This window comes from Nematostella vectensis, chromosome 2 (genome assembly GCF_932526225.1).
Source record: "Nematostella vectensis chromosome 2, jaNemVect1.1, whole genome shotgun sequence".
In the NCBI taxonomy this organism is placed as follows: Eukaryota; Metazoa; Cnidaria; class Anthozoa; order Actiniaria; family Edwardsiidae; genus Nematostella; species Nematostella vectensis.
Window position 1 is genome coordinate 9,231,543 of NC_064035.1, and position 23,064 is coordinate 9,254,606.

Here is a 23,064-nt window from a genome sequence, read left to right on the forward strand (position 1 = left end):
AAATAAATAGAAATTCTCTTCTCCGATGGAAATGAAGTGGCACGTAGTAAAAAATAATTAAAATATCGTCCTTTAAGAAGAAGAAAAAACTTTCTCCCGCTGAAGCACAAGATCAAACAGGAACACAAAGACGATATGGTATGTCAGTTTGCCATGCGTGACGTAAAAATGCTGAAATAAAGTCATTTTGAAGACTCTATTATCATCTCAGAATCCAACAGAAGAACTGTATCTTTTTTTTTTTGAAATTTTTAAAGACTGAGTTTCTGTAATCTCAGCCTTTTTTTAGCTTCCTAAACAAATTTAGGAAGCAAGATGGTGTACAGCGTAAAATATGTACCAACAAATGAGCAGGCAAAAGCGAGAAGTAGAAAAAATAAAAAATAAAAATGTGTGACGATGGAGTTCAAAGCCAGCAGCCAGCGCTGAGTGAAGAGCTCTGACATCGAATAGTACCGGAACTGGAAGCCGTTTCAGTTCTTCCGCATCACCTGATCTTGTACCCAATCACGCTCTACCACGCTTGTAACGTTCCAGTGAAAGAGACTAAAAGCGTTTTGCATGAATTTCTTATGAATCCTGGCGAACTCGAGTCAGGGAATATAGTTGATTCGACCGCTATGAGTACGAAGTATAACACCAACCGAGGAAAATTCCTTATCTGCTTTTTGGGAATTTTTTTATCGTATTTTTACTACGGCGTAATTCAAGAGAAAATGTAAGTTGATAGAATTTGATTGACCTTTGTCGTAAATGTTGTGTAGTAAGCCTAGTAAGATAAATACTTATTCTTTTGGAACATAGAGCCTCTCGAGTTTCAGTATTATCATAGAGCTATGCAAGTCGGAAGAAACTTTCAGACAAAACTCATCGAGCAAATGTATCAAATGTAGAGACATTTTTAATTTAAAAAAATAATTTCTCTGAATTTTTAATTTGGTCATGGTGAAGGTGAAGAATTTCAAAATTTAGATGAAACTTCATCTTTTAACACTTGTCGTTTCCTTGTCGATGGTGAAAGTTGATGTTGTTGTTGAAGATACGGTGGGACTCTACCGCGACGACGGACTAGCCATCACAAGCGCCATACCTAAAAACACAGAAAATATCAAGAAAGAACTATACCGCATCTTCAACAACAACGGACTGTGAATCACCATAGAAGCCAACAAGCGAGTAGTCAACTTCCTCATCCAGACGTCACATTCTACCTGAACCGCAACACCTACCAGCCTTTCACCAAACCGAACGCCCCACTACAGTACGTCCACCGGGAGAGTAACCACCCACCTACCATCACAAAGAATATCCCTGCCAGTATCAACAAACGCTTATCTACACTATCATCAGACAAAGAAACCTTCGACCAAGCCGCCCCACCTTACCAGAAAGCACTTGACGAAAGTGGATATAACTACACGCTGCACTATGAACCAAACACCACAAGCAAACGCAAAAACCGCCAGCGCAACAACATCATCTGGTACAACCCCCCTTTTAGCAAGAACACAAGCACCAACATCGGCCACAGATTCCTCTCACTCATAGACAAGCACTTCCCTAAAGACCACAAACTCAGAAAAATCTTCAACCGGAACACAATCAAAATCAGTTGTAGCTGCATGAGCAACACCAAACAGATAATTGACAGCCACAACAAATGCATAATCGCCTCATCAATAACAACCGAAGACGCCCCTACCTCCCTCGCCACTGCCAATAACAAAACATGCAACTTCAGACAAAAGAACGCGTGCCCCCTTGACGGAAACTGCCTCCAATCATCTGTTATCTACCAAGCTACTGTAACAAGAAAGGACAACAACACCTCCGAAACCTACGTAGGACTAACCGAGAATGAATTCAAGACAAGATATAGAAACCACACCGCCTCATTCTGACACGCTAAACACAGAAACTCGACCGAACTAAGCAAGTACATATGGAGCCTTAAAGACAACGAAATAGAACACTTCATTTCATGGAAAATCCTGTCATCTCACTCCGCCTACAACAGCTCTAGCAAAAGATGTAATCTCTGCCTCAAAGAAAAACTTATCATTATCCACCAACCCAAGCTATCAACTTTAAACAAGCGTAATGAGCTAGTGTCTTCGTGCCCCCACAGGAACAAAACCTTGTTATGCAACAGCTGAACTATTCTTCGGCTTTTTTTTTAGCTTTTTAACTTATTTTATACTGAAGAAGGCCGAAGGGCCGAAACGTTTAGTAAATTTTTAATAATGTCTAAAAGTTGGGAATCGTAGCATCTTTCTTCACACTACTATATTTATATTTTCGCTACTGAGCCCTGGTATCTTGGATCCTTTTAGATTGACTGGCTGTTGGCTGACGGGAATTTTCACTCAAGTTTATATATATATATATATATATTTTTTTTTTTTTGTGGGGGGGGTATTTGTAGTGTGTTATGTTTGGGGGGGGGTTGTTTTTGGGATGGGGGTATTTGTGATGTGTTATGTTGGGGGGGGGTGTTTGGGGGGGATATTTGTGATGTGTTATATGGGGGGGGGTTATTGAGGGTATGGTACAGCCTTTCTGTGTGTTTGCGTGACTGCGGGGGCTTGGATATACACCTATTTCAAATAAGGTTGCACTAGGAGAATCGTAACCCGTGCAGTGCTTAATGGGTATCAAGCAAATAATCGTAAATAAAATACAAATCCAGGTTTTAAAACGGTAAAATTCTTGTGTTTGTTCTTATGATCATTCACATGACTTTCAGATACAAGGATTCAGCCATTTATATGCTACTTATGACCTACCCTGGGTTACCAAACATGTGGATTCTTGGATGCAACCTTTTTTGAAAAAGGTGTATATGTACTCATCAGCTCCTACTGTAGCTGCCAGCTAATATAGACCGTGTATAATATAGTGTTTTCCTTTTTTCAATTTGTTTCGATGCTTTTGTATTTTTGTTTAAAAAATTGTGCCTTGTTTTCTCATCTTTCAGCACAAGAACCAAATATGGGGAAGAAAAAGAACCATTTACTTATGCTTTGTGCCTGGTGTTTGTGCAGTGTATAATCAATGCTTTATTTGCCAAGCTAGGTATGCATGTATAAAAAGTAAACATGAATATATTTTCTCTTACCTCAAGGAATTATTATAATCTTTAACTTGACCAGATACAAAGTCACCAAAATACCTAAATTCAAGATTTTAGCCGGCCTGCCTAGAAGGTAGTCCTTTTCCAAAACACTTGTTTTTCTAGAAATCATAGCCAAAATTGTTTAAAAATCAGCTAAGAGAAAATATCTAGAAAAGGCTCTTCTTGATGTGTTTTTGTGCCAGTAACATCTGAATTTAAACTAATAATATGTGTTTTCAATAATCTCTTTGTTTTGTTTGTCATCTAAACTGGGGCAAACAAAGAACTGAGTACCATGCAGTCAAGGATTTTAACTCACTTAGCCAGGACATTAAGAGATGCACAAATATTTGTACTTTTAAACGCAGTATTTCTCAATTTTTAACCTAGGTATTTTTTATCATAGTATTTTTTAATGTAACGATATATCAACAATATATTTTTTTTTTCTCTTAATTTTTTTTCCATATATTTTTTATAGATTATTGTTATTATTTATAAGTCGAGGTCCTTTTTGAAAATCATTTTAAATGAAAAAGCTCTCCTCAATAAAGATTATTATTATTATTATATATAAAAATTGACCTAACAGTGAACTATTTCTTTATAGTTATAAAATTCACATATGACAAAAAAGAGGCAAAAGATAGCACACCCTTCCTATGGTATGGGGCGTGTGCCGCGACCTACCTAGGCGCCATGCTGGCCAGTAACAAGGCCCTACAGTGGGTTAATTACCCAACACAGGTATACCATCTCTATCACATAATGATAAAATTACCCAACACAGGTATACCATCTCTATCACATAATGATAAAATTACCCAACACAGGTATACCACCTCTATCACATAATGATAAAATTACCCAACACAGGTATACCATCTCTATCACATAATGATTAAATTACCCAACACAGGTATACCATCTCTATCACATAATGATAAAATTACCCAACACAGGAATACCATCTCTATCACATAATGATAAAATTACCCAACACAGGTATACCATCTCTATCACATAATGATTAAATTACCCAACACAGGTATACCATCTCTATCACATAATGATAAAATTACCCAACACAGGTATACCATCTCTATCACATAATGATAAAATTACCCAACACAGGTATACCATCTCTATCACATAATGATTAAATTACCCAACACAGGTATACCATCTCTATCACATAATGATAAAATTACCCAACACAGGTATACCATCTCTATCACATAATGATAAAATTACCCAACACAGGTATACCATCTCTATCACATAATGATAAAATTACCCAACACAGGAATACCATCTCTATCACATAATGATAAAATTACCCAACACAGGTATACCATCTCTATCACATAATGATTAAATTACCCAACACAGGTATACCATCTCTATCACATAATGATTAAATTACCCAACACAGGTATACCATCTCTATCACATAATGATAAAATTACCCAACACAGGTATACCATCTCTATCACATAATGATTAAATTACCCAACACAGGTATACCATCTCTATCACATAATGATTAAATTACCCAACACAGGTATACCATCTCTATCACATAATGATAAAATTACCCAACACAGGTATACCATCTCTATGACATAATGATGAAATTACCCAACACAGGTATACCATCTCTATCACATAATGATTAAATTACCCAACACAGGTATACCATCTCTATCACATAATGATAAAATTACCCAACACAGGAATACCATCTCTATCACATAATGATAAAATTACCCAACACAGGTATACCATCTCTATCACATAATGATTAAATTACCCAACACAGGTATACCATCTCTATCACATAATGATAAAATTACCCAGCACAGGTATACCATCTCTATCACATAATGATTAAATTACCCAACACAGGTATACCATCTCTATCACATAATGATTAAATTACCCAACACAGGTATACCATCTCTATCACATAATGATAAAATTACCCAACACAGGTATACCATCTCTATCACATAATGATAAAATTACCCAACACAGGTATACCATCTCTATCACATAATGATAAAATTACCCAACACAGGAATACCATCTCTATCACATAATGATAAAATTACCCAACACAGGTATACCATCTCTATCACATAATGATTAAATTACCCAACACAGGTATACCATCTCTATCACATAATGATTAAATTACCCAACACAGGTATACCATCTCTATCACATAATGATAAAATTACCCAACACAGGAATACCATCTCTATCACATAATGATAAAATTACCCAACACAGGTATACCATCTCTATCACATAATGATTAAATTACCCAACACAGGTATACCATCTCTATCACATAATGATAAAATTACCCAACACAGGTATACCATCTCTATCACATAATGATTAAATTACCCAACACAGGTATACCATCTCTATCACATAATGATTAAATTACCCAACACAGGTATACCATCTCTATCACATAATGATAAAATTACCCAACACAGGTATACCATCTCTATCACATAATGATAAAATTACCCAACACAGGTATACCATCTCTATCACATAATGATAAAATTACCCAACACAGGAATACCATCTCTATCACATAATGATAAAATTACCCAACACAGGTATACCATCTCTATCACATAATGATTAAATTACCCAACACAGGTATACCATCTCTATCACATAATGATTAAATTACCCAACACAGGTATACCATCTCTATCACATAATGATAAAATTACCCAACACAGGTATACCATCTCTATCACATAATGATTAAATTACCCAACACAGGTATACCATCTCTATCACATAATGATTAAATTACCCAACACAGGTATACCATCTCTATCACATAATGATAAAATTACCCAACACAGGTATACCATCTCTATGACATAATGATGAAATTACCCAACACAGGTATACCATCTCTATCACATAATGATAAAATTACCCAACACAGGTATACCATCTCTATCACATAATGATAAAATTACCCAACACAGGAATACCATCTCTATCACATAATGATAAAATTACCCAACACAGGTATACCATCTCTATCACATAATGATAAAATTACCCAACACATGTATACCATCTTTCACATAATGATAAAATTACCCAACACAGGTATACCATCTCTATCAGATAATGATAAAATTACCCAACACAGGTATACCATCTCTATCACATAATGATAAAATTACCCAACACAGGTATACCATCTCTATCACATAATGATAAAATTACCCAACACAGGTATACCATCTCTATCACATAATGATAAAATTACCCAACATAGGTATACCATCTCTATCACATAATGATAAAATTACCCAACACAGGTATACCATCTCTATCACATAATGATAAAATTATCCAACACAGGTATACCATCTCTATCACATAATGATAAAATTATCCAACACAGGTATACCATCTCTATCACATAATGATAAAATTACCCAACACAGGTATACCATCTCTATCACATAATGATAAAATTACCCAACACAGGTATACCATCTCTATCACATAATGATAAAATTACCCAACACAGGTATACCATCTCTATCACATAATGATAAAATTACCCAACACAGGTATACCATCTCTATCACATAATGATAAAATTACCCAACACAGGTATACCATCTCTATCACATAATGATAAAATTAACCAACACAGGAATACCATCTCTATCACATAATGATAAAATTACCCAACACAGGTATACCATCTCTATCACATAATGATAAAATTACCCAACACATGTATACGACACCGCTGCAGAACGTAGTGCGCACGCGCAGCCTCTTATTTCCGGCGGGGAATTGCCGGGCGCCCGTCCCTATTAAAATTGTTTAGCAAAACAAAACAAACCAGTTTCCGGCCGCGAAATTTAAAAAAAATAAGAAGTACACACAAAAAATAAGCCTGAAAAGTTTACATCACCAAGATATTGAAATTTTCTATCTCTGAAATTTTGCACCACCTACTTTACGGCCTGCACCGAAGGCGAAAATAATGGATAAGCATCGGATGTCGTACCGGCAGACCTTCGTGGTCGCCATTATAGTTGTTTTGGTTGTAGCCTCGCTGGGTTTCGTTCATGCAAACGACGATGCACAACACTGTATGATGAGTTGCAAAACTAGAAACGGAAAAGGATGCATTGGTCGACTTTACCAGCTTTCCGAGGAGCTTAGTTGTGTCGCTAAGTTGCCGGTAGGTTCGCATGTTTGCCGGCGACATTGGGATATGTTACGAAGAAGCAACTTGCGCTGCTCATGTCCCATGCACGATAAACAACAGCCCTCACGTCTGAACAAGCAACCTATTCCAAGTCGTTTTTATCCGGTATTTGACGAGATTGGGCTAACAGTGGCAGGATACCAGCCTGGTACTCGGTGGTGTTACCGGTGCAAGTTGCTCGCCTATAAGAAATTTGAAAGCCGTCCTCAAACAAGTAGAAAACCAGTCGAGGTAAGTGTATATTTTTATTCGGGAAAACAACCACTCCTCTGCAGTGCCTCTTCGCTGAAAATTGCTATGTATTTCTTCCTGTATTTTCAATCTGTTTAACAAAATATAAAAACAAGTACATAGAAAAGGCTTGAACATTCTTTCGTTCTTTTTATTAGGAAAAAGCAAATAGTAGTACATCCGCCATCAGCACAAGAACAACAACTACAAAAGGTTTGTTTATTTGTACATTCTGAAGAAACACACAAATTATCTATAAAATTCAGCCTTTTTTTTGTTTTTGTGGGAAAAAATACTTTATCAATTACTGAGAAGTAGTAGTGCAAACAATATTTTTGCATTTGTTGAAAAAGAAATATTTTTTTTTACAATTTGTAAAAATTCTGACAAATAAGCTTTTTGACAAGTTTTTTTCCACCAAGCCAATTCATATAAAAATATTAATTTTCTATGAGAGAATGAAAGGAATTCCTTAATTTAGAATAGGTGGAATAGAATAAGACAAGAAACATTTTATTATTGAGGAGCTGGGGTGGGCTGGGATATTTAAGGCAATTTTTCAGAAATATCTTTGGACCCTCCCCTAATATCTAATAGAAAACCTTTGACTCCCCCTTAACAATAATTTAGAAAACAGGTGTGACCCCTCCCCATTTGACCCACCCACAACAGAAAACCTGCACCCCAAAAGATGATACATTTTGCTAATTATTGTTATTTATTTTAGATAGTTTGTTTATTCTTATTTTGTTTTCCATTTTGACTGTTTTGTAAATTTCAGATATTTCAGTTTACGGGATCCCCTATTCTACACCTCCATGAAAGTATGCAAGATATATCTATGTCAGCACTTACCATATCCCAACTGGATCAAACAAAGCAACAATTTGGAAGGCTGTTTTCAAGACTTGAAGCTCTAGCAGACATATGTGACATTCATCTCCTGGAAACATGGAAAGAGCTGCAAACTCCCCTAGGTACCATCAAAATTGCCCCAAATGGCAACGTGTTAATGGATAGTCAAGTATGGGACCAAATAAAGACAACAATCAAAGAATTGGATGAATTGGATGAAGGTACAGCTGTACGATCGAATATATCTGCATGCTCTAATATTTATAATAGCTTTATCGATCAGCACCGATGTGGCTGATCAGTGTTCAACCCCAGTGATGGATCAAGCCCAACTAAAACTGCGAATAATTTATTCAATAATTTATTGTCATTGCTATCAACAGGTAATTCACTGGGCCAACTAGTGCAACAATTTCAGATGGCTCTATACCATCATGCCCTCGGTAGTGAAGCTCCATTATATGAGCCAGCAGCAATGAAAGCGTTCACACAAAAACAGTCTCCAGGTCTGTTTGAAATGCTTTTAAGTTCAATAACAAGGGAGGACTCCAGACTCTCAGATGAACATCAAGCTGTACAGGAGCAAAGAACTGTTGTTCTCCTTCACACACTGGCATATTTCAGGTACCCTAAATGCTCCATTAAGACCCACCTCCCTAACCTCCAATTACTTTCCTTTCTAAAATCCCTCTAGAGGCTAAATTTTGTAATAAGCTCCCCCTTTCTATCTGCTCCAGTTTCATAATTGGGCCTAGGTACGTTCAATATCATGCTTTATACTATAATTCAATGTATACAAGCTGCACCAGAACACTAGTGTTTTGTTCTTTTTTAAATGACACAAATTTATTTTACCAGGTCTCAGAAAACTTCCACCCTACAAAAGGATGAAGGGCTATTCCTACAACACCATGGTGCTTCTAGGACAGCAATCAATTCAGGAAGGATACTTGGTTTCAGTACAAGTCCTAGAAATATTGATTCTCACAAGAAAGCACTAATAACAAAATATCCAGACATACTGATGAGAAAGGTTATCCTGGCAACAGAGGTGAGATTAGTGTGGTACAAATTTTTATTTTAGTAAATAGTGAATAAGAGAATAATAAGAACAATACTTGAGAATAAGCAAGAACCATTTCAATGTGTGGTACAAATTTTTATTTTAGTAAATAGTGAATAAGAGAATAATAAGAACAATACTTGAGAATAAGCAAGAACCATTTCAATTTAAACAAGCCAGTGGGATAACTGATGCTTAACTTTCTTTAAAATTTTCAGAAAGGATTCCTAATTGTACAACTGTTGGATGACTTCCATAATATTTTGCCTGTTAGACTACCAACAAATCTGAAGCTATCATTAGCTACGCACATGGCTAGTGGCCTACTGGACATCCATCCTTCAATTCCTGCTGTTCCTATTCCTACAAGAGATACAAGACACAGCCGAGTGATTGTGAAGATAGGGAATGAAAATAAAATTTGCAGAGGAGGAATTGTTCTAGACTACATAAAAGAGTTGTTTCAAAGACCAGTGTTATCAAGAATGTACTTGGAAACAAATCACCAATGCATTTCACCAAAAATACATCCAACAACAACTAAAGGAATTGAGGTATTCTATGGATTTTAATGTAGTTATTTAAAGGTCAGCAATCCATATAAGAAAAATACTGTTTTCTCTTCTTAAAAAATGTTTTAATATTGACACTTCCTAAATATTTTTCCAGGCACAATACTTTATTCCCCTATATGGACCTACCACCCAATAAATATGTACCTCTTACATTAGTTTGTGAAAGCCATATACATAATGATTAATATCAATTTTACTTTTGTTTAGTGAGTGCTATTACAAAAAAAGGAGTAGAGTAAAATAAAAACAAAAACAAATATGGAACATTAAATATGCCAAATTATCATTTTTTTCTTTTTTTGTAGGGTCTATTCTGGGTTGTCGCACGATGAGCTCTGTACCCTTGAGTCTACTAATTTAATAGATGAGTTTGAGCTATCTTTGAAAAGTGTGGAGGACTATAAATCAGCCATTGATCACATATTCCTGTGCTGTCCACAACTGGAACATTACTTGAAAAAAATTGTAGTACCAGCACCCGGGGACTGGCCAACTTGGTTTTATCAAAAGAAACTCATTGCTCAAGAAGTCAATGCAGATGCCAGTTTCTTATCAGTCATCCCAGAGACGGGCCCATTTCATGTTTTCCTGAATCTACAAGAAGATGTTGTAACAATTTATGACTTCTTATTTAAAAAAGTGTACAAAGAGACATTTGGATCTGACTTACCCAACAAGCCAAAGCCTTTTCGCGTCAGCCTGGTAATAACTGCTGTTTTTCTGGCGTGGGGCAAATTTTGTGATAAAGTTCTACTAAAATTCAAGCTCATACATAGAGTATGCTTCCATTCTGTTTCTTTTAGATGAGGTGGTTCCCATATCATTCTTCCACTATCCTGTTACATTCAGGTCTGGAGACATGGAATCATATATAACAATGATGTTAAAGTTATCTCTACTGTTTATAATCTGGAAAAGGCATCATTATGACAGATCAACACTCTCGATGCTTAGTGACTTTTCTTTTCACAAACAACATTTTTCACAGTACCATGAACTTAAAAAGAAATGGATGGCTCTAATAACTGAAAAGAAAGTTGAAATCTGGCATAGTGTGCTACGCAGCTTCATTTCAAGTTATGACAGTGCTAGTCAAATTAGGGACAAAGCCCTGTCATTTGCTGCATCAAAGACAGAACAGCTCTTTCATAACTATTTAACAACACCATACAGTAGAGGTTATTCTGAAAAAGACCTAAGTTTGGTGACTGGTACAGCTGCTGATGCATTACTGAAAATCATCAAGCAAGTTGGTCAAAATCTGGGAAAAGCAAAGCAGGTATAGCAGACATCCATCCATCCATAAGTAATGTTTTATTACCTTGGTGCAGTGCAATGCCTGAACAATGTTTTTTTATGCAGGGAAGTAATAATAATGATTAGTCGAGCACTTGATCATAGCCTCAACTTATTTTCTTTTTCATGACTAACAATTGTGTCTATTTTTTTTACATTTAAGGTTCCACAAGAAACAAATGCAAGAGGGCAGCCTAAAGGAGACATGAAATTTTTTCTTCCTACCTTTGACACCACCATTACTTCAAAAGCAATGCCCCTTGGCTACACATTTGTAAAAGAAGACCCTTCCACAATACCTGATCCTAAATTAATCTGTGACTACAAAAACTGCACGCAATTATCAACAACCAATGTCAATCGCCTTAACTGTTTTCACACATTTCACAATTTTTGTTTAGAAGAAGCTGGAGACCAGTGTCCAATCTGTTCCCCTCACCTTGCTGAAAATATTGCAGAAATCTGTTCAGCATTTAATGAAAGCTTGTTGAAACCAACAGCAAAATCTACTAGAACCCCACAAAGCAATCAAGAACCTGGTAGTAATGATGAGAATGACAGCATTAATGTCAAAAGAAATTGTGACCCTGAATACTATGACTCTGCACAATGGGAATCCCACATTGACAGGGAGTTAAATTCATTTGTTGTTGCACAACCACAACTGCGACACAATGTTCCCAATCACCAGGCTGCACCTTTACAGGCAATTGACATCCAAGTTACCACTCATCCAGTTGGTTCATCTACATTTTGGTTCTTTCCTCCTTACATATCTCAGTCAACTCTACTTGGAAGAAATGGATCTAATGCATGTACTTTTATCTCACTAATTTTGGCCCATTCATATATCACTTCTGCAAACCGAACCAGTATACAGCTCAGCCGTGGTCCTCCCATAAACCCTCATTGGCTTTCAATGATGTTATCTGCAATTGTTCGTGGCAACAGCATATATGACACTGTGACAAATGGTTGCGGGTCTCCATTCTTTAGTGTTGTTGAGGCAAAACCACATCTAGATTCAGTCATTGGGACTGTTTCTCTTGAAGACACTCTCGATCTGTCAATTACATCAGCTAATCCACAGGTTCCTCAAAGTTCACTTGCATTTTATCTGCAAAGGCTTGATCGCGAACAGAACTTAGCAGCAATAGTCATAGCTAATGGAATGACAATATCTCTCGTCGGACACGATTCAAAGATCTATGTTCTAGATAGCCATCTACACTATGCACACGGCCATAACTTTGGAGCGATGATCGGAATGAGTCCCAAGGCTGACTTGTAAGAATTCCTCAGGAATATAAAGAAACTAATCTCGCCCACATTTGATGTTTGCTCCCTGACATTTGTCTCGTTTTCACGGCAGCAGTAGAACTTTTGAGTTTCGCGTGCCAGCAAATCCCACAAACGCCGTCAAACTTGAGGATTTTACCCTCGATCCAGCAAAAAATCTTCCTGGAACCTTAACACGAGTACATTTTCTTGGTGTATGTGTATTTTTTTGCTCCCGTTAAGTCCATTTTGAGCCAAACGTTTGTGTTTATTGTAACAGCTTTGGGAAACTCGTGTTTGGTTCGCCATTTTGAATGACTCTTCTGCCGCGGTGTCCATGTATACCATCTTTCACATAATGATAAAATTACCCAACACAGGTATACCATCTCTATCAGATAATGATAAAATTACCCAACACAGGTATACCATCTCTATCACATAATGATAAAATTACCCAACACAGGTATACCATCTCTATCACATAATGATAAAATTACCCAACACAGGTATACCATCTCTATCACATAATGATAAAATTACCCAACACAGGTATACTATCTCTATCACATAATGATAAAATTACCCAACACAGGTATACCATCTCTATCACATAATGATAAAATTACCCAACACAGGTATACCATCTCTATCACATAATGATAAAATTACCCAACACAGGTATACCATCTCTATCACATAATGATAAAATTACCCAACACATGTATACCATCTCTATCACATAATGATAAAATTACCCAACACAGGTATACCATCTCTATCACATAATGATAAAATTACCCAACACAGGTATACCATCTCTATCACATAATGATAAAATTACCCAACACAGGTATACCATCTCTATCACATAATGATAAAATTACCCAACACAGGTATACCATCTCTATCACATAATGATAAAATTACCCAACACAGGTATACCATCTCTATCACATAATGATAAAATTACCCAACACAGGTATACCATCTCTATCACATAATGATAAAATTACCCAACACAGGTATACCATCTCTATCACATAATGATAAAATTACCCAACACAGGTATACCATCTCTATCACATAATGATAAAATTACCCAACACAGGTATACCATCTCTATCACATAATGATAAAATTACCCAACACAGGTATACCATCTCTATCACATAATGATAAAATTACCCAACACAGGTATACCATCTCTATCACATAATGATAAAATTACCCAACACAGGTATACCATCTCTATTCACACTCTCTGGTTCTCATAGTCTTAATTCATGAGTTGCAGTAATAGCACTTTTATTGAACTCCTATGTTTTGTCCTCTAGGTCCTTTTAGATGTGATCCATAATACAATACTTCATTATTGTATTTTCATCTACTGCATCACTTATCTTATCTTTTTTTAAATTTAAAGACCTTTGGACCTTTGCTTGATTTTGAGCTTTTTTTTCAATTTCAAATTTTGATATGAAGTTTTCAGTGAAAACTGGACATGGCATGACTATAAACCTCTAAATAAAATGTATGTTTTCAGGTTTTAGGAAAGTCCTGCAAGCCAATTCCAGGTAATGTGCTGAAGGAGCTTGGTGTTTGAAGAAAATATAAAAATCCTGTTCTGCCAGCTACTTCAAGTCATGTTATGTGTCTGCATAATTTAAGTAAAAAAATCTCCTTTAAACAAACCCTTATTGGGGAATTGATGGTGAGGGGTATTTTTTTTTGCTGATATTGTGAATTTGCCTTTTCTTAGCCCCTCCCCTACTGGTTGGTTCAAAGGGGATGACCCTTTCATGAATGTGTAATTTTTACTCTGTCTTCTGTTTCTAAACAATACCTGTAAATCTGAATAATACCAGCTTAATTCAAAATGTTATTACTCTCTTGATAACTTTTTGCTGCCTAAATGGTCATTAATATGATCATTAAATTATAACATATGTATTCAGGTTATTACAGTACATTTTTCACTATGTATTTTGATGTTTCAGTCATGATCCTTGGAGTTCTATTTGCAAGAAAAAGATACCCACTCATCAAATATTTATGTGTATTTCTGATTGTGATTGGAGTGGCACTATTTATGTATAAAGATGTAAGTATTTAAACTCCATGTACAAAATAGATTTGTTTACAATGCAATGTACGCTAGCGTGGCCATCTCTACAATGTTTATATGTAAGGTAATGAGTATGTGGTAAACATATACTATCTAATTGACATGCAATATAAGCAAAGGAAATAAATACTTATGTGCGCAACAGAGTACAATGGAATCCTTTTTAAAACTTCGATTTTCACATACTAATAGACCATCCCAGCTATAAGTGCATTTCAACAATAGAAACCTACCTCAACTACCAGAATGTAGTGGGCACCTTTTTAATCTTGCATCAAATGAACATGTGCTGCATGATGGTAGTTGAGGTAGGTTCACATGTTGAGTGCGTGCACATACTTATAGCTGGAATGGCCTATTGGCTAACTTTCTTGAAACATTGTATTGGCGGCCACAGTAGCATGTGCAAAACTGTGGTTAAGCAAGAAACCGAACTCCCCTGATAGGTCTGCATGTTGCAGGTACTGAACTAACCTAAAGTGGGCAAATTTCGCTTATGCTGACACTAACAATGCTAAAAACGTTCAATTGAAAAGCAAGCAATCGTGTGTTTGAAATTATGTCACTCTTGTGTATATTTGTCTAGTTAGTTTAGATAAGAAAAGCAGTAGAAACTGATGGTTTGTTTTATTTGACTTCCAGAAACCTAAAACTTCAAACACTGAAGAGCACAGTTTATTTGGGTTTGGTGAAATTCTGCTGGTGAGTCTTTGCAAATACAATGGCACAATCAAGGCTAATATCATAATTCCTAAGAACATGCCTAAGAACCAGGGTTTTGTTCATTCTAGAAAGGCTTTATGCGAAGTATTATTTTCATTGGTTAATTATTTGTCTGTGTGCGATCTGGTCAGCTGAACATGGTTGGTTTACATAACACTGCTTGCAGGTAGGGTAAAAATTAACTCACAGGCCATTGAATGAGTGCTTTTTTTTTAGATTGTCTCTCTGACGTTTGATGGTCTTACTGGAGCAGTTCAAGATCGAATGCGGGCCGAACACCACGTACAATCACACTTCATGATGTTCAACATGAACCTCTGGTCTATTGGAATAATGGGATTAAGTGAGTTATGATGTGTTGTCTGGTCAGGCCTTATCCTTGGGAACCCAGGGCGTCAAAGTTGACAGGCGCAAGAACAAGGCGGAGCAAGATCGGCGGAGGGGGAGAGGGCGATAGAGGGGATGCTGACCTTGATACCCCTGGTATACTCAAGAATGGTCAGGTCTTATTACTACACTTTGCATGAATCGACGATGAAAGATACCTCCATACATGTTTCTCACATTAACAGTCATTTCCATTTTGCTTTGACTAGCTGTAATAACGACTGGCGAGCTCTTCCGATTTGCTGTTTTCTGTGAGAAGTTCCCATTTGTCATGGCAAACGTGCTTACATTCAGCTGCGCAAGCGCTGTAGGACAGGTGGGTACAGTCTTCTCCATTCCCACCCCACATGACGTTTTATTTTATTTATGAACAGTCGGCTACGGTGTCGGTATTCCTTTATTTCTATTACAATGTATATTTAATGTTGTGTAGGAAATATTTACGTCTATTACTAACACTGTCAGTTACTCTTTCCTGTTTCCCTCTTGTCCTAAACTTGGCTACGATATGTGAAGCTATGGTAAATGTATTAAATGATTTGCATGTTGCCACGCGTCGATATCATGCGTGAAACATATCCCAGTGGTGTGTACCACGGTTTTAACCTATCCCCTAAATACAGTAGCTTAGACATCCCAAACAAATAGCAGTGTGTATATACTTTTAAATGTCCGAATCGAGGCTTGAATCTGAGAGTGCAGTCCAGAGACCAGTTTGCCAACCGCTCAGGTTTCCTTTGCCCTACTGGCGCGGGAGTTTAATCTCAGAGATGAAATACTATTGATCGCCTGCCACTGTGAACTACAGGAGAAACGTCCCCTAAGTCGTGCTCTGAGGGGTGAGTATCAATCTCGCCAACGTTCAGCAGGTGGATATCGTTCTTAATTTCGTGAAACGGCGCATGCGTGTCGCACTCCATCCCGTAGCGGTGCGCGTGTCGGGGCGGGATCGACAGGTGTGGACGGTGCTGACAGAAGATCTTCATCACGGTGTGTTTGAACTCGTTGATCCGGAGTGTGTAGATGAGCACGTTCGCTATGGAGTTGCTGAAGTGGAGCAACTTGCTGCAATAGACGATTTGTAGGTGGTAGCAATCAGGGCAGAAGAAAATCGTAATGTTGATGAGGTAGAATGGTAGCCATGACAGGAAGAAAACACACGTGACGATAGTCAGGGTCTTGGCGAGGCGTTTTTCCTGTGCACTGCGCGTACGGTGGAGAGACTGCACAGGGTTACGCACTCGATGCCAGATAGACACGTACGATGAGCTGATCAACGCTAGCGACACAAAAATGCAAGCCATCATCACGTACGAAAATATGTTAATGAGCAGTCTACTGCTCTGGTACCCGGCGACCAGGCGAAGAATTCCCAACCACGTGGCCGCGACCCAGGCGGACATGATCAACAGGAAGTAAATCCGCTGATTCAGCAGACGGTGCTTGTGAGGGAAGTTCACTGAGTACGCCCGTTCAAGTGCTATCAGCACCAGTGCAAAGATAGACGCGAAACTAGTAAAGATATCTATGGCGTTATAAATGGTATGCAGTCTGGAACGCCTTGACTCCAAGTACGTAAATATATCGTATACGTACATGGGAATGGAGAACGCGCCCACGAGCAGGTCAGCGACCGCAAGACTGACTAGGAAGTAGTTAGTGCGCATGTGCAGAAGCTTGGTGTTCAGGCCGAATGCTGTTATAATGATAGCGTTACCGCTGACCACGGCTATGGACACCACACCGAAGATAAACGCCCACGCAAATAAGCCATCCGCGCCTGCGATCTCTGAAGAAGTTGAGTTGTTCATCGCTCTGTTAGAGACATTTTCATTGTGTTATGTTTCTGTCTACTTAACAAAACATGTGAACCTTAGTGGTTTTGAAGTGTCATCTGTACAAATAACAAGCCTGCAAGACAGAAGCATCAAACATAATCTATATAACTAATATCCCAACAAATGATTTACAAGATTTCTAACCATGGAAATCCCACAAGTTCGAAATATCTTCTTGCTCATTTGCTCTTGTTACCGCCCGTACTATAACTCCTGTCGATAGGCGTATTGTAAATTCGATGTATGTTTGCCACTGCCAAGTCTTAAAACAACGGATGCATCACGTTATTTGCGCTATAATGGAAAAATGACAAAATAGTGATGGATCACTTCTTACTTTAAACACATCCCTCCAAATCTTACACTTTGGTGAGAGGTAATGTCAAAAAGCGTAGTCATGCTAACAAAAACTGTTTTCGAGTTGAATATAGTCATGATAGTCATGACCCCAATAAAACGATTAAAAGTTGTAAGCTATTTCATGACGGTCTTCAGAGTGGAGCCACTCCCATTTGATTCTAGTAATTTTACACATTTCTTTTTAATACTACAATTCTTTATAATCGGTGACACTAATAGACCATAAAAACGCTTTTCTAATTTAGATGCAAAATAAAAACAAACCCCTAAGTCCTGAAGACCCTGGCGACAGGATAGTTTATTAGTGGTTATGTATGCTTTATTGGTGATTAGTTTGATTTTTATTTTGAGGCAATTGCTCATCTCCTCCAGTCTCCTTGCATGTACCCTATACCCTTTGCTTATGCAAAGAGAGCCAAAAAGCATCGACCCAGGGCGGGTTATAACAGAATTCGTTGTTGCGCGACCGCCGATAATTCAAATCAATTTCTCGTTTGGGAATAACGCTTAGTCAATCATACCACCCTGACCAATCAATTTCCTTGCTGTTCGCAGACAAATGGTTTATGACGCGACAGTGAAAAAATGAAAGCCATCGATTGGATTAGACGATTGATTGGACTGCGCGCTTTTCCCAAACTAGGCAAGGATTTTGGATTCGCCAAGGTCGCGCAACAAGGAATTCGGCTGTAAAAGTATCGGAACTATAGAACGGCCCAATAACCCAAGGACGGTATTTTAAGCTGTAATAACCGCCGCTCGTAGTTAGACCCACAAACTTTTAAGCAAATCAAATAGTTTTATATTTTACAAAAAGAAACGAAACCCAGACGCTTAGCCAGTCTTTCTCGTCCTGAAAGTGCCCTGGTCTATGATGAATATATAAAAAAATCTATGATTAAAGGCAAGCCCAATATAATATTTCCTTGATTAATCTTTGACAGACGTAAAACACGCGAAACCTGCATTACTATCAGCACGGAAATTTTATCTTCATCGACATCTTCGCCGAAACCGACTGGACTTCTTTAGCCATAGTGTGTAGCCGAAATTTCTATCCCTCAAATCTCAAGCGATTTGCTTTCAAGACAAAAAAAAACAGTTTACAGTGCCGTTTTGTTGATGAACGTGTTGATGACCACTTATCATTAAATCGCTGTCTAAGAACAGCACAAAGATTTTAAGATCGTTTTGACATTTTGAAAATATCTATAAGCATACACATTTTTTTCACAGACTGTTTTTGGCAAAAACGTAGATACAGCAGGCAAATACATTGTATTTCCCTTACAATATTTTTATTTAGTTTTGGATGCAAATGATTTTCGAGTGTTGTTTCTGTGTTTTGACATTGCCGTCACAAAATAAATCATGTCGCCTCTTCAGAGTTCCCGTGTTTGCTCTTGAAAAGTTAATTGCTCTCAAGGCAAGAAAAAAAACATTTTTTTTCGCACTTAAAATGTCCTCTATGCGATCAGCCCTACCAATTTTCAAAACGTCGATTTTTTTTTGCATCAGATTGTTCATTTCACTATTTTTTATTCAGTCTTACCTTTGCCTTTTTGAAGATTAATTATGGGCATTCTATTCCGCTTCTACATAAATATCAAATGTTCTCTCATTTTTTCCTGGTATTATTGCCTTCAAACACAACTCAACGCCTTACGGCATACTATTCATGGCGCCAATGATAGACAACTAGACCCCGATAACTCGTGGGTATCAAATGTTTTTTTTTAAACCATAGATTTAAAGTTTAATTTGTATCCTTCTTTTATCCCCTAAAACGCTTTTTAGCATTGCAACAAGCTTATCCGTTAATTAAAATACAGGGTGTTTGAAGAAATAAATGCGATAGTTTAGAATTTCGCCCTACCTGCAAATAAGCTTTAAAGCAAAATAAAATAGTAAAAGTGTATCATTTTCCATGCATACTTTTTGTCTTCTTAGAATGTCTTTTTTTGTATGTTGTGAATGTTTTTCATTTGATCGTTGTTCACTAAATACAAATTCCATTAGCCTTTTTTGGGAAAGTATTTAGTGCTTGTTGTGCTTCCTGTATGAGCACCAATAATCATGAAGCTTTCTTATTAGGTTTGGATGTACATCTAATCATTGCCCCTTACAGGATCTGATAAATGAAGACTGCGATATAAAATACACCTTGACTTCACTAAATAATGCAGCCTTTCTTTTCTTTCAATTTCAGCTAATAGAAAAGAGGTGGTAAAGATTTAATTGACCCCAGATATTCAGTTCTGTCGGCTTACACAATTAGGAACTGCCAATGAAACTTGTACGCGCGTCTGTTGTATTTCATACAAAGCCTAATTGTAGTACTTTAAGATTTGGTCGTTTCCTTGTAAGCATCGAACTGTGAGAGCTGATGTCGTATTTGCGAACAAGAAAAAAATAGATGTAATGAATTATGTCAAATCCCACTGATATCTTGTCTGTTTGCGCTACGAGCCATTTGAAAGTCATTATGAAAAGGTTCCCCTTTCCCTCATTCTGTTGGAAACAAATACTCTGTTTTTTCTTCTTTAGATCCTTTTTTAGCTCGTCAAACATATTTCGATCGTAGTTCATGACAGAGCAACTTTTGTTGATAAAAGCCGTTTGTTAATATACGAAATAAACAGATGTCCCAGGGCATCTCCCACTAGGAAATTTACTGATACGCTATCTACAAACGCCGGCACCTTAAAGACAAAACAAAATACAACTAGCTATTATTGTCATAAAGCCAAAACTAGTATAACCAGATCACATATCCCACTTACATTCGAACAATATGCTGCACCACTGAATGTAATTTAAGTTTTGATTTTGTGTCCTTCAAATTGTCAAAATCATATCCTTCTTTTAACCCCTCGTGTGAACTATTTCAACAAAGGCTTAACTTACAAGCTAGGTGATCTCTCCTTTGTTGCGAGTCTCGCCAAGGGCAGTCTAGGCGATGATATCCTCACACTTTGCTCTTCTCGGGTTTGCTTATACACTTAATGGCCCTGGAAACATTAGATGTGTCACGAAGTGCAAACACTTGTCTTCATCAGCATAGCGCTAAGAAGCCACGCATTCATAGTCGTTATATTTAAAGCAAAAAAAAAATTATCAAAAATACAAGAATAGTGCAATGGAGTCTTATGAATCTCAGCTTTCCCATGCTGATTAAGATATTTGATATCTAAGTTTCAAACAACTGTTCATATAAACGTGATTTGTAATGCAGTGCAACTTAATGTATGTGTTGGGCTCTGAATGCATGTCTTTGTACCTCTTGTTTTTTTTTGGTTGCTGTAAAAATGGCCGCGGAGATCTTACTTACCTTCGCCTGAGCTTCCGACACAAACAAAACAGAGGTCGCAAGAACTCTATTTGATCGGAAGCGAGACCTTAAAAAACTTGTGAGCTCGAGACTTTGATCCCCCCCCCGTGATATACGCGTGTGTGCAAACCGTGTGCGTGATCAAATTGGCTGAACATTTCGTGATAATGTCGTAGCCATGGTAAATCGCTATACAGTAATTTTTCGCAGGCAAGTTTAATCTTAACAGTGCAGTAGAGGCTCTCCAAATAAACAGCATATCCAGCATATAGTTATTATGTATTCACCAGTCATGTGTTGTTATTCTCTGCAGAATTTTATCTTCATGACCGTCGCTAACTTTGGTCCCCTGGCCTGCTCTATCGTCACTACAACTCGCAAATTCTTCACCATCCTCGGCTCAGTCCTTCTCTTTGGTCACGCGCTGTCAATCAGACAGTGGGTGGGCGTGGTCTGCGTGTTTGTCGGCCTCGGCGCAGACAGCATCCTCAGCAAATCGAAGAAAAAATAAATGATATTGTGAATGTTATAATAAAGATACCGAATGCATTGAATGGCAAATTTTGTCTTATTGAACCAACTCTTTAGTATGAGCCTTTGCGCACCGCGAGTAGGGAGCCTTTGCGCACCGTGACTAAGTGAGCCTTTGAGCACCGCGAGTAGTGAGCCTTTGCGCGCCGTGAGCTTTGCGCACCGTGAATAAGTGAGCCTTTGCGCGCCGTGAGTAAGTGAGCCTTTGCGCACCGTGAGTAAGTGAGCCTTTGCGCACCGTGAATAAGTGAGCCTCAATCTCGTTCCCAGAGCCCACGTACCTTAGTGCCAAACCGAAATTTAATATTCAATATTTCCGACAAAAACCTTGAATATGCCGAGTGTTTTTGACGGTTGCTAACTTATAACATTTTATTATAATTAATACCCGGTAGTCCATCGCAACGACACTTATATTAATCTTTCTCGTTAAATTTGCTCAGCTAAGAATAAAGTTATGCTTTTTCAATGTGAAAACGAAGTGTTTCAAGATGAGCTATTTTAAAGTCATCAACGAGTTTGAAACCACTTATTTCTTGTCTTGCACACCCTCCAGGGGTGTGGCACTGGGTTGTGGTGTCTTGCACACCCTCTTGTCTTGCACACCCTCCAGGGGTGTGGCACTGGGGGCATGTGTCACCCCCCCAATATCTTTGAAAATTATAAGGGAATAACCAGAGGAGTGGCTGTGCCCCCGCAATATTTTCTGAATGTTTCTGTAACGGTTCTGCTAACGGCTCTGTTAATGCTGCCTGTATGCTTTTAACAAGAGTTTGGTAGGGCAGAACGTGTTACCTTTGTAGCCAAAAGCAGTTACTGAACAAAGAAGAAAAATAATTGGTTTCTAAAGTATTACAGAAGTGCCTTTTTACTGTCATACGTAAAAACGATAAACGTAAAATGAGAAAGAAATATTGCTAAGTACTAAAGCCGAGAAGGGCCATCAGATTTCCGAGATAATAATTTTAAAGAAAAATATTTCAGAGATGATAATTTCGGATAAAGAATTCTGCCGGGTTACTGAGCATGTAGCACTCGATCAACACAATTCCCCCACAGCTACGTTTGGTCCTG

The 23,064-nt window shown here is 37.6% G+C and overlaps 3 protein-coding genes across 4 annotated transcripts; 2 read left to right on the forward strand and 1 right to left on the reverse strand.

Moving 5' to 3' along the window:
* The first annotated feature begins 504 nt into the window (after positions 1–504).
* Positions 505–22,013, forward strand: LOC5521349 (solute carrier family 35 member B1-like). Its single transcript, XM_032366334.2, has 9 exons — positions 505–718; positions 2,978–3,075; positions 3,726–3,862; positions 14,239–14,269; positions 14,693–14,796; positions 15,463–15,522; positions 15,760–15,886; positions 16,140–16,246; positions 21,773–22,013. The coding sequence occupies exons 1-9, from the start codon at positions 573–575 to the stop codon at positions 21,968–21,970; spliced, it is 1,008 nt and encodes a 335-aa protein (XP_032222225.2). The 5' UTR covers positions 505–572; the 3' UTR covers positions 21,971–22,013.
* On the forward strand, positions 8,259–12,906 carry LOC125560761. 2 transcript variants are annotated; one of them, XM_048723101.1, is made up of 6 exons: positions 8,259–8,701; positions 8,864–9,104; positions 9,339–9,531; positions 9,762–10,097; positions 10,424–11,397; positions 11,578–12,041. In XM_048723101.1, the coding sequence occupies exons 1-5, from the start codon at positions 8,452–8,454 to the stop codon at positions 10,448–10,450; spliced, it is 1,047 nt and encodes a 348-aa protein (XP_048579058.1). In that variant the 5' UTR covers positions 8,259–8,451; the 3' UTR covers positions 10,451–11,397; positions 11,578–12,041. The 2 variants fall into 2 exon arrangements, with proteins under 2 accessions (XP_048579058.1, XP_048579055.1); XM_048723098.1 differs by lacking the exons at positions 8,259–8,701; positions 8,864–9,104; positions 9,339–9,531; positions 9,762–10,097 and having other exon boundaries at positions 10,881–11,397; positions 11,578–12,906.
* Positions 16,310–21,299, reverse strand: LOC116604262 (adenosine receptor A2a). Its single transcript, XM_032366332.2, has 2 exons — positions 21,036–21,299; positions 16,310–17,745 (listed from the first exon to the last, which is right to left on the reverse strand). Exon 2 carries the CDS (start codon positions 17,739–17,741, stop codon positions 16,695–16,697), a length of 1,047 nt encoding a protein of 348 aa, XP_032222223.1. The 5' UTR covers positions 17,742–17,745; positions 21,036–21,299; the 3' UTR covers positions 16,310–16,694.
* Positions 22,014–23,064: the final 1,051 nt, after the last annotated feature.

What these genes read in the sequence shown, in the direction of transcription:
- LOC125560761 (XM_048723098.1), top strand. Translation starts at nt 10,978, where the DNA reads ATGGAATCATATATAACAATGATGTTAAAGTTATCTCTACTGTTTATA. An exon ending in ATCTGGGAAAAGCAAAGCAG is followed by an intron (nt 11,398 to 11,577) that starts GTATAGCAGACA and finishes TTTACATTTAAG; the next exon opens with GTTCCACAAGAAACAAATGC.
- LOC116604262 (XM_032366332.2), bottom strand. Translation starts at nt 17,741, where the DNA reads ATGAACAACTCAACTTCTTCAGAGATCGCAGGCGCGGATGGCTTATTT.
- LOC5521349 (XM_032366334.2), top strand. Translation starts at nt 573, where the DNA reads ATGAATCCTGGCGAACTCGAGTCAGGGAATATAGTTGATTCGACCGCT. An exon ending in GGCGTAATTCAAGAGAAAAT is followed by an intron (nt 719 to 2,977) that starts GTAAGTTGATAG and finishes CTCATCTTTCAG; the next exon opens with CACAAGAACCAAATATGGGG. An exon ending in GGGTTAATTACCCAACACAG is followed by an intron (nt 3,863 to 14,238) that starts GTATACCATCTC and finishes GTATGTTTTCAG; the next exon opens with GTTTTAGGAAAGTCCTGCAA.